Here is an 11677-nt window from a genome sequence, read left to right as displayed (position 1 = left end):
TGGGCTGGACTATTTATCATGGCAGCAGCTGGAGATAAGCTGGACACAAAGAGGATTTGTGTCCCAGGAGGGTCGGTCCCTAGATACCAAGTGAAGAGGAATTTTCTCATTAGTGGGAAGTCAGTGGTGGGGGCACCAGGCTTTCACAGTGCGCCCCCCTGTGTAAATGGCTGCAGAAAGAAGGGCCGTCTGGAGGGGGAGCACACTTGAGGATGCTTTGGCTGGACAATTTAAATGGAAGTTTCCAGAGTGGATTTCCTTGGGAGAGATGAAAAGGCATTAAATGCCATCTGCGTTTATGAAGCAGTCTGCAGGGAGGTAGATTGTGTCCTGCGATGTGCATGTAAATGCTTCTTCCCACTATCTGAGAACCTCAGAATGGGCTTCAGAGAAGTACCCCAAGCCAGGTGGTGGCCCCAGTAAGAAGCACTGCTGAGTGAGCACAGTCCAGAGAGGAACCACACTACTGAGGTGTCACCACCAGCCAGGCTGCTCTGTGGATCCAGGAAAGCCTGGGGTGGTGGGGAGTGAGGGGAGCGCCCAGGAGGTCTAAGTACAGAGAGTTCTAGCATCTTCCAGCTTCTCACTGACTTCAAAAGGATTCCAAAGCTCAAAAGTAAATTGACTAAGGAAGAGTTCTTTGAGTTTAGGGTAGCATTTGAGGTACAGTCCTGGATTAGCAAATTCCTTACAACCCGACCATATGCAGACTAGGGAGCTCTGATGGCTTAGTGGGAAGGACCACCCAAAGCCTGGCGGTCCAACCTCCCAGCTGCCCTGCAGGAGAAAGATGGGCCATCTCCTCCTGTGTGATTTACAGCCTTTGAAAAACTCCCAGAGGACCAGCCAAGAGTTGGCAAGTGTAAACAGGCTAAGCCCAGGAGAAATAAACAGCCAATTGAAATTAAATGCACTCGGTGCTCCCATTGTACTTTTTCTCTCTTGTTTAGTAGCCTGCATCATGTCTAGGAGGGCAGGGATGCTGCTAACCTCATCTGCTGTCAACATGATGAAAGAGAAAACCATGTTCTCCCCACGGTTATGACCGTGCCCAAGCCCACACTGGGCTCTGGTGAACCAAAGTCGACCCCTTGCCATCAAGGTGCTTATGACTCATGGTGACCACATGTGTCAGAGGAGAGCTGTGCCGAGCAGGGCTTCCAATGGCTGACTCTGAAAGCAGATCGCCAGTTTCTTCTGAAGTGCCTGTGTTGGACTCCAATCTACAACTCTTCTGTTGGCCACAAGCTCATTAGCCCAAGGTCACCATTTCTAGCTCAAGGTGGGCTGAATAATTGTATCTTTGTATCACATTTAGAACAATGGCTGGACTTCAGAGAGCAACACTTAGAGAAACAGGACATATATACATTAAAATTTCCTCAACTGCTGCATTTTTACACAAAAAGTTTTCAGACTTTATCTTAGCTTCAAATAAGTACTCTGCAGGAGAGTGGGGGAGGAAGGCATATGAAAGGCACATTTCACACCTGAATGACTACAGAAGCGGATCACGCAGCCATCCAATGGGAGAGGTCTTCTGATGAACAGCAGCAGCAGCACAGGCTTAGAGGGAAAGCCACTATTGTAATTCAGTGCCTTTCCCTCTGCATGGAATATGCTGGCTTGGTTCCCAGCCTTCCCAGAACAATAGGATGCACCCCACTTCTGAGGAAGCAGGCAGCCTGGTTTTTCTCTTCTTGCACCTCATCTGAGAAATGAAGCAAAGAGGTGGAACCAGATGCAAAAAAGGCTAGAGACTTGGCACATGTCCGAGACACCTCCAATGTGTAGCCAGGGAATCTGGGTGCCAAACTGTAGACACCAAGCCCTAAGCAAATGAAGAGCAATGAGGAGAGAGGCTCTAGCCTTGTCATTTTAGGAATGCTGGGGCATGTGTGGATGGACATTAAAGAACTCTTCCCTTCTTTTCCCCTACTTTCTTTCTTCCCTTGAATGAGGTTAATCTTGTCTCTTTCTCTGGCCAGTGGGGGTTCTGACACTGGCCTTGAAGACTGCAGCATGGCAAATGAGCTTCAGACTGGTCCTCCTGACAAACAACATTCTCTCAATCAGTGGTCAAGGTCAACCCAGTCACAGTGAGAAAGCCACTGCAGCAATGGCAGAGGAAGGACTGAAGTCAGCAGCTCTGGGTCATTTTCTGGTGATGACTGTCTATGTAACATATGGCCTTTCTCTCTCAAAATAATACAGACTCATACACAAAGCTCTACCCCAACTTTGCGAAAGAGGGGCTGGATCCCAGGCTAAGAACCACTGGCTTACAAAAGACCTTATGATCTGTATCAGATGAGGGTCCTACCTGTGTACATATGCTTGATGTCCTCTGGTCAAGGCTGCAAGAAGGAGGTCTCCCTCACAGCCATCAGACAATCACAAGAGCAAATGACATCATCTCCTAAAATATTGTCACTCAAAGGTCTTTCGTTGGGGGTCACCCACCTTCCTCTCATTCCTATCACCTCCATATCCCCTTCCCAGGCTCAAAAGAACAAAATGCCAGTGCTCACCAATCAGATAAGGGAACCAACTTATCAGTCAGGAGAAAAAAGCAAGACAAAACAAGGGAAGCAAATAATTTTATTATTTAGTTTCCTTCTATCAGAAAAATTACTAAAAATATAAATATAAAATCTCTAGAAAATACTCAGAATATATCTGTAATCTTCTTCCTCCCCTCAACTGGGGCCAATTTCCTTGTTCTTCAATAATCAACGGATTGCATATCTGTCTTCATATCATCCACATACGTAAACCTTCAGACACATTATTCCCTGTGCAGGGACGATACTATCCTGCTCCCTGGTCCTAGAAGCTCACCTCGAGGTCTGTCAGGATAAAGCTACATGCTGAAGGGAGGGACAGGGTGAGGCTGGTGGAGGAATGGAGAGAAAGGACTGTGGTTCCAATTTATGAGAAAGTTGGTGGGTCCTTCAGCCTCCCTTGTTTCCCAGCCTTCCAAAGGCACTGCTCACAGAGACACTGGATGACAAGGGTGTGTCTGTCACGCTGCCAAAAGGAAGGTCAGACTGTTGAGATGGACACAGAAAAGTAGGTGAAGCTTTGGCCAGGACAGTTGACCCACCCTCGGGCCATGAGCAGGAAAGATTAGTAACGGTGCAGGCTCGGCTCTGGGCAGCACCTAGCCCTTAGCACCAGCTAGATCAGCAGCACCGAGGACCAGACTGTAGCCTCTGGGAGCCTCCCAGGCAGCAGCATCAGGCCCTGCATGGAGAACGACGGAGATGCAGAGAGGACAGGCTACAACGAGCAGAGTCCCAAGGCCTCTTATTGGGCATCAGACACTAAAGCACCTCTAGTCACCTGGCAATGGCCCTGGCACAAGCTGGCAGGATCCTTCTGCTTTTCCTGTGTCTTTACCAGAGGTTGGGTGCTGAGTGGAGACAAGGATACTGCAGTAGCCTAGACCTGTCCCTATGTCTGGTGCCTGCCTGCTAAGCTGCCCATCAAAGTTGCTAATGGATCTTTTGATGCAGGGAACTCAGCGCAGATGGACTTGCTCCTAGGATGTGAATTAGATGCCCTAACGCCCCTCTGACTGGCCATCATGAGGTTGGCCCTGGATGGGGTCGCCATGAGTCGGCAGACAATCCAAAGGCAGCCAGTAACAACAACAATCATGACTTCCACCTCTGCCTGTGTGAAACCCCAAACCATTCTGAGAAAACTCACAGGACCCAAAAATGCCAGTCTTGAGAACTTGTTGACCATTTAGGGGCTACGCATCACATCCTGTGCTGTTCTCAAAGGCTGATCCTGTAACACCCCTGCTCACTTCACCGGGGCCTGCCACTGCCGGGCATGGGCACAGACGCTCAGGGAGGGAGGGAAGGCTTTGGTAGAGCATGGAGTTATGCATTGCTGCTGGACAATGGAAGGTCACAGGCCTGCAGAGCAGGAACGCACGGAGAGCAGCCCACGCTACAGTGGAAGCCTGTGTCTCCCAGTTTTAGAGGAGTTAGTGTTGATATTCTGTATGACAGAGGTGGTGGGAGTGGAGGCCAGGGCTTGTTGATGAGATGAACTGCGAGGTGGTCTCCAAGACCTTGGGGGGAAGGTCAAGGAAAGAACAGGAAAAGGGGAGCCACAGGAAGAAGACTGCCAAATGACATGTCCCAACGAGGTGTGCTGTTCCAGACTTCTCTAAGGGAACCAGCCACCTTATTCGATAAAAGGGATGTCCTCTCCTTGCTGCAAAGGGCCCTAGGATCACATCATCCCCTTACATCCTGGCCACAGGAAGACAGCATGACAGGACTCCTGCTGAGAGACAGGAACACAAAAAGGGGTTAACCCAGGAGGGCAGCCACCAGCTAGGGCAGGTAATGCTGTCAGTCCCTCACAGGGGCCAGTATACCATCACGATCAGGGAAAGCCAGCCCACCAGCTCCTCCTGGGGGGCACAGAGCTGGGAGACTCAAAAGAGCAAAGCACCTCCAACTTCATTAAAAGCGGATTGCCCCAGCATTCTCATCACATTCGGATCTCCTCCAGACCTCACCCTGGCTCTCACGCTTGCTTTGCTCAACTTTTGGAATCGCTTCATTTCAGGCTATGGTGGGAAGGGGGCTGGAAAGCCACTCATCCCCAGTGGCTACTGTTCTTTCATTCTCTTTTCACTCTTTTCTCCACTCCTCCTGCTCGAGGTTCTATCAGGACTAGCACTCTGAATACCCAAACCACTCCCAGGTTTCGGGGCTCCTACCCAAAACCAGACCAGATCACGCTCCCCTGCTGCTGGGCCTGCCCAGCCCTGTCCTCACACAGCACATACCATGGGGGCCTGGTGTGTAGGAAACTGGAGCATAGCTGGCAGCTTTGCTTTGCTAAACTCCTCTCCCTGGTGGGCAGGGCCAGGGCCCCTCACTGGTGGGCTCCCTGCCCTGCCTCCAGGGAGGGCTCACTCTGTTCTACAGCTGATTAGAGGGGAACCACCTAGAGAATCCCAGGCAACAGGGCTGCCTCTGGGACTCAGGCCTGGGAAGCATCTTCTCTGGACCCCACCCACTGGGAGAAGCCAACTGGCCTCCAGCGGTTTATGCTGAATTTGGATCAGGAGAGCCTAGCTGAGCTAAGTCAGGGTTGGGGTGTGGCCTTCAGGGCAAGGCCCATCATCAAGCCTAACTCCTCATTCCACATCTCGCTCAATTCCTCCCAAGCAGAGTGCCAGCCTCTGGGCCACCAAGAAGGAACGAAGAGGAGGGAGTGACTGGGAAGGAACAGAGCAGGGAGTTGGCAGTATGTAGAAGACCAGCAAAAAAAATTCCTGCAAGAGCCAGCACTCTGAGCTAGCGGTTCTGCAACCCACAGGAAAACGGGGAAAGCAAGAAAAGCGATCCAAGGGCCATGACCAGCACCCAGCAAAGCTTACAGCAGGAGTGGTACCAGCTGTCAGGGCAGCACCCAATCCTTTTGCTTTTCTGCAGACTAGGGCGCTGGCTGGTAACCTCTCCTGCAATGGGAGAAGCAGCTGTCTGCGAGGAGCACATGGAGCCCTTAGCACTGTGGGGAAGGAAGCAGAGAAGAGGGAAGTGGTGTTGAGCAGGGAAGAGAAAGGGCTCTACTCAAAGGACAGCAGGTCTGGGTGAGGGCCTTCATTGTCAAGGCTAGAGGTCCGTGGCCGAGGCGGGAGGCTGCTGTCTTCTGGGGGCTCAGCCAGGCTGGCGGGGCTCAGGCTGGGTTTGAGACCATTTCTCTCTGCGAGGCCAGGGGAGGAGGCTCTTCTCCGCTCAGTCATCTTCAGCTTGGTTTCGCCCTGGCTGTCCTTGTGGATTAGGTCGGGTACCGACAGGGAAACCTCTCCATTGGGAAGGGCCTCGGCCCTCGGGGCCTTTTCGAAGGTGCCCTCTGGCTGGGCCTTGTCTGCTGGGCCGGGTTCACTTGGAGCAGGTGCGGCGGGAGGGGAGTCCTGGGGCTGCCCAGGCAGCAGCTCTGTCCCATACTCCAGATTACTCAGGACGGGCTGTGAGGAAATCAGCATGTCTTGGGTGGTCTTCAGGGCCCGAGGAGTTCGCTTCTTGGTTATGGGCGGCGGAGGGTCCAGTCTTGGGAAAGCTTCTTGCAGAGCTGACCTGTGAGGATGACAAGAACACATGCTTTCAGGACGAGGAGACGCCCATGCGCCCTGCACTCCAGCTTCTCCATCTCCACCTGCCACTGCCCCTCTGCGGCGATCTCATTCTCAGTTTAGTGTGTATGTCTCGGGCACTCAAGCATGGTTAATTAACTGGCTAAAAGCCTTTACATCGTCACTCTGTGTTCACAGGACACGGGATAAAAGCCACTCGTGAACGGTAGACATCAGACATGCTGGCATGCCTTCAGAGAAGGGAATTCTGCACAGTATGAGAGCCTCTGCAGGAAACCTTTTCCATGACCGTCCCACCTCAGAGGCACAGGTGTTTAAAACAAGGCCTAGAAAGGATTTGTGGGTTTGAGACTGAAGAATGGGAGGGCTATCTAGGAAGGTCTCCCGCAAATCTCTCCACTGGGTTCTAGCGGACACAGGTTCTCCAATACCAGCATGGCCAGGGCACCGGCCCTGAGTGTGCCTGTGTATCACCTTCGCCCTAGGGAGCTTCTGGGCAAACCTGGGCCTGAGCTAGACTCCCTGGAGATGTGACTCAACTGATCTGGCATCTGCATTTGTTATATTTCTCCAGGCGATTCTAGCGTGAAACCGTGAAGGACACAGAACTGCTGTGTAAGCTTGAAGATATGGCTGAAACCACAAACTGTGGACTAAAGACATTAATTCTGGTGTAGCCCAGCCCGAGAGACCACATCAGTCTTTAGAGCAACATGAAGGGGTGGCAGCCTCCAGGGTCAACAGCAAGAACCTCACTAGGTCCTGCATGTAGTGCACTCTTCACTGCCATCTGGCTCTACTGCTTATGTCTAGGAAGCCCCAGAGGGCAATGGCTCGAGGCTAGCAATGACTATCTTGTCATGTATGTTATGACTGAGCCATCATGAGTCCCCTTCTGGTTTATTTAAGTATCTGGAATATTTCTCTTGGAAAGCCACTTTATTGAGATGGAGTGCTACCAGGTTCATTCTGACTTGCTGCTGTTGTGTGCTGTGGTGTCAGAGCCAACGCAAAGCTGACCCTCCAGTGGGTTTTCAGAGACTACCCATCCATGCAGCAGCTAGTGGACTAGAACTGCATGCCTTTGGGATTGCAGTATAGCTTCTTACCACTAGGCCACGAGTGCTCTCTATTTTGATTCACTGTTACCCTAAAGAACAGGAAAAAACTGCCTGAGGGAGTTTCTCTCCTAGGCTGTCATCTCTACATGAACAGACTGGCACATCTTTCTCCAGTTTGGACTCAATCTGTGATCTTTTGGTAGTAGCTTAACCAGAGATCCTTCTGAAAACTTGAAGGTTGTAATCTGTAACATATATAGTTTAATGGGTCCTATGACATTGTGTCTGACAGTAGAATTCCTTAGCAACTACTGTTATTTTTCCTCTTTTAATCCTGGCTTAATCCATAGAGGTGATGTGGTGTCATGTTCTAGTTTGGTTTCCTGCAAAGAGATGAGAGTTAGAATCACCAGTCCCAGCATGTGGAAGAACTGGGGGGCGAATCTTCATCCGGAATCCTGATGTTTGCTGCAGGATCTTTGCCACACCAGTGTGGACCCTCACAAACAGGCCCCAGACCAGGACACTATTTCCTCCTCAGCGATCCCAGATTCTAGCAGCTCTAAATCTTAGGGAGAAGTTCTTATGCTGAGCTTAAAACTGGCCTTCTTCCAGATTCCTCTTTTGATTCAAGTTTACACCCGGGGCTAATCTTTCTTCCACAAATCAGTCGTGGGATAAAGAAATCAATTCTAAAAGAGAAGCCCAAGTTTGAACCCTGCTTTGCCAATTACTTACTTTGTGACCTCGGCCAACTCATTTCACCTCTGTGGACTTATCTGCAAAGTGGAAATAATACACACTCTCCCTCACAGAGATGTGGAGAAGATAACGGTAAATAAAGTAGCCGAAGTACGCAGCAGGAACAGCAAATGTCAGCTGTGTTTACGGAAGCCGACGCTAGCCCGCATCAACTCCACCCTTCCACCGCTCTTACAGTTCTCAACTCCATCAGATTTACTCCTCCCCAGAGGCCTTTAACAGAGGCACCTTGGCAAAGCCGCAAGGGCACTGGGGCTTATGGGCACTCACCGTTCATCCTCCAGCCAGGCCCCTGATGCCACGTCAACTCCACTGGCCAGCTCGGCGCCTACGGTCTTGTTGATCTCCATCACACCCACGCCGTCAAGGCCTGAGGGCTCTTTTCTCCGCAGGAAGTCGTTCACCTTGGCGCCCATGACTTTGCCCAGGTTCTTGAGGTGCTGGCTGCTGCCTACCCAGAGTCCTGGCCCACCAGGCTCCACAGACCCCAGGGTGGCAGAGCTGGAGGCCGCGGGCCTGGACAAGTGAGGAAAGGAGCGGCTCGACTGCAGCTTGGGAGTGAGGGCTGTGTTCAGGTTCTCGAACATGCTGTGATCAACTGCAGACAGAGGAAAAGAGAGAGGGTGAGTGGACGGTGAGGAGGACCGGTGACCGTATCTCACTGCTTCTGTTCTCCTTACACCACACCCCAAACTTTTAAATGCATATGGCTCTGGAAATATTCAAGAATGAGCCCGCAAGGCACTCTTGAACATTCCCAACCCGGCATTCTTAAAAGGAATAACAAAAGATGAGAAAATTCCAGTCTGCCCATCCAAGTTAACCCTACCCAGAGAAAAGCTAGCTTATCCCTTGAAACCTGCCTCTTTGACTCACAGATAGACTCTTCTACCTTGGAGTCATTTTGCAGGGCGGGGGAGAGGGGTCCCCTCTGACACAAAGGAAAAATGAGAATGAAACAATGAAATAATGGCATTTGACTCAGCAGTGAGCACAGGTCGAGCTGCACTCTGTGACTCAAACACTGGGACAGATGCTGCTCGAGGGATGTGAGAGGCTCGACACTGGAAGCTTCCTGCCAAAAATCCACCTGCAAAGCACATCCATTTTCTCCCTGTGAAATGGGCCAGCAAGGTGCTCATCTCCCCTGAGGTGGGACTGGGGAGAATGGGGCTAGCTGCTTGCAGAGGGACAGATGCAGTTTACTCCAAGTCCCTGGTGCCAGTGAAGCAGAAACGTTTTGACAAACAGCTCACTTCATCCTCATGACAACCTAGTGAGGTGGGTGCAGTCAATCGTCTAACTGTGTAATAGGAATCTGGGGCTCTGAAGAATTGACTGGCTTTTTTTAGAGGTCAGAACTAAAAACTGGTTAGACAAGGACTGGCACTCAGGTCTTCTAATTCCAAATCCAGGTTCTTACCACTACTGTGCTTTTTCTAAGCCATGGAACAGACGCTTAAACACGCCTGGTAGATGGTCCTTCTTCTCTTAAGGAGACTTCTTATTCGCTCAAAAATTTTAACTCAGAGAGCTGGTGAAGACACAATGGGTTGGAAATATTTCCAGTGCAGAGTCAGAATCTGAGACAAGGAGTATCTTGAGTTGAACTGCTGAACTCATTTTGCAGAGGGAAAACTGTGAAGGCTAAGAAGGAAGCTCCAAGGTTTGTGGTTGGAATGGCTGGAGCCTAGGTACCGGGTTCTGTTCTAGCCACACAGCCCCACACTTAGGCAGAGCTCTCCTTTCTTCAACTGGAGAGCCAATTTAGTGCTCAGGTAGATAAGAGCCACCCCACTGCTTTAGAAGCAGCCCTGGTGTGTCTGTCCTTTCTCACTGCCCTGAATGCTGTGTGAATCTTAGAGGAGGTTCCATTTTGTTCTAGGCTCTTCTTTGTGCCTGCTCTCTCTAAGTCTTCCTAAAAGTCAGAGCATACTTTCAATTCTGTCAAAGCCTCTTACATAAAGCTGTTTGTTCCCTCTGCTCTATGCTAGTGATTATGGGAGCCAAAAGTAGCATTTCTCTTAAATGTGCTAATCAACAGAAATAGTAAATATGGGCAAGCAAGCTATATGGATGGCCAAATTCTAAGGTGGGAAGAAGGGTGGAGAATTCCCTCTGAATGAGTGCATGGTCTTGTTTTCTCAAAGTGTCCCAAACACATGAGCACACACACCACTACGGAGGAGACGAGTCAGGGAGCATGAATGAGAGCCTCCTTGGGATCCCCGGAGAAGGGCTGACTGACTGAGTCTGTCCTAGGCTTGAAGACATCAATGGACCGTGTGAGCAGCTCTCAGCCAGGCTCACAACAGGGCCATCAACTCCTAGATACTTAACAGTGTTCCCCACTTCATCCTTTATAATATACCTAACACAACCTGCATTCTTCTCATTGTTCTTTATCATGAAACCTTCAGACTAGCAGAGGTGGCCTTGGAAATAAAACTATTGTCCCTAACTCAAAACCTAGCTGGGTCCAAGGAATCAGGGGAAGACAAATACCCCATCATTTCCTGGTTCAGATATTTAAGCTGCAACCTCCTTTCTGCTTTAAAGTGAATGTTTAAACTTGGTCTAAGTATGAAGTCTTTCTGACAGTAATTTATGGCTTGTGGGTTCTCCCTTCTGCCCATACTGTTCATTAGAGTACCATGGGAGGGGAGGTGGAGTCTTAAGTGCTTTTCATCTCCTAAAATGTCTAAAAAAGGGTGGTGTAAGCATTTGTTGAGTTAGTTTAATTGTATTGATTTTTACATGAAAGCTTAAGGATTGACTGGGTGATGAAATGATGTCTTAGGGAAGCTGTTCCCAACACCCACTATATGAGTGGTCACCAGGGGGTGTTGAGTTTAAGCCAGGAGAAACTACCTTTCTTCTGCCCATGTGGGACTCTAGCTGGGGCTTCCTTCACCCCCACAGTCCAGGAACTCACAATAAGCCCAATTCCTGTTCATGGACCTAAAGACCCCCAAATCTGTCCCTCCCTCTATCCCCCATTTCCTCAGGACTAGAGAGAGGCTCAGTGGCTCTGAAAATAATGGTGATGGAGGAAAGATGACTGGACCAACGCTGAGTGGCCCTCCCCCCAACATGCACGTGTCCAAGTAGAGGGGTGCACCTGGACAGAGGTCATCCACAAGAAAGAGGGTATCTTACCTGACTGAGAAAGGGGCTCGGAAAGCAGGTGGAAAACAAACGAGAGAGAGAGAAATATTTTATGCAGTGACCAATCACCTCCCGCCTGGGCCACGGCAGCGACATACTGAGAAGTTTTGTACCTCTTGTTATGAGGAGTCTAACTATCCCTGGGAACACCAGGGTCCTGCAAACTTATCAACAGCTAAACCAAAACACAATCATGTTTACAAAACTTTATAAACAGGTACTTAAGGCATCAGCCTCCCATATTTTCCCCAGTAACTTATAAACCTTCTTTACATTAAATATACACAAAGCTCCTTGTTGTCAGTGTGAGAATGATGGGTCAAAGCAGATAAAATTCTGAGTCCTCTAGAGCCGCTGGGCCCAACTCCTGACTATGTTGTCTAGTTTCCACATGTAGATCACCTGGCTTTAGATATGGGAGAGGTCCTTCCACTTCAAACTCTCTCAATCAACAAAATGAGACAACTTCATGGCAGAGAGGCTTACCCATCATCCCACGAGGAGCTAACAGTACAGGGGCATCAGAACTCGCATCCACTGATGTCCACACCCACTA

At 50.0% G+C, this 11677-nt stretch overlaps 1 protein-coding gene across 1 annotated transcript; it reads right to left on the bottom strand.

Annotated features, from left to right (window-relative positions):
- Positions 1 to 5602: 5602 nt before the first annotated feature.
- Positions 5603 to 11146, bottom strand: LOC102874831 (chromosome unknown open reading frame, human C1orf226). Its single transcript, XM_006887363.1, has 3 exons — positions 11113 to 11146; positions 8224 to 8551; positions 5603 to 6113 (listed from the first exon to the last, which is right to left on the bottom strand). Exons 2-3 carry the CDS (start codon positions 8538 to 8540, stop codon positions 5603 to 5605), a joined length of 828 nt encoding a protein of 275 aa, XP_006887425.1. The 5' UTR covers positions 8541 to 8551; positions 11113 to 11146.
- Between the last annotated feature and the right edge of the window lie 531 nt (positions 11147 to 11677).

This window comes from Elephantulus edwardii, unplaced genomic scaffold (assembly GCF_000299155.1).
Source record: "Elephantulus edwardii isolate Elephantulus edwardi_28Jun2011 unplaced genomic scaffold, EleEdw1.0 scaffold00057, whole genome shotgun sequence".
In the NCBI taxonomy this organism is placed as follows: domain Eukaryota; kingdom Metazoa; phylum Chordata; class Mammalia; order Macroscelidea; family Macroscelididae; genus Elephantulus; species Elephantulus edwardii.
Note: the sequence above shows the minus strand (reverse complement) of the source record. Positions and strands in the feature narration are given on the sequence as shown.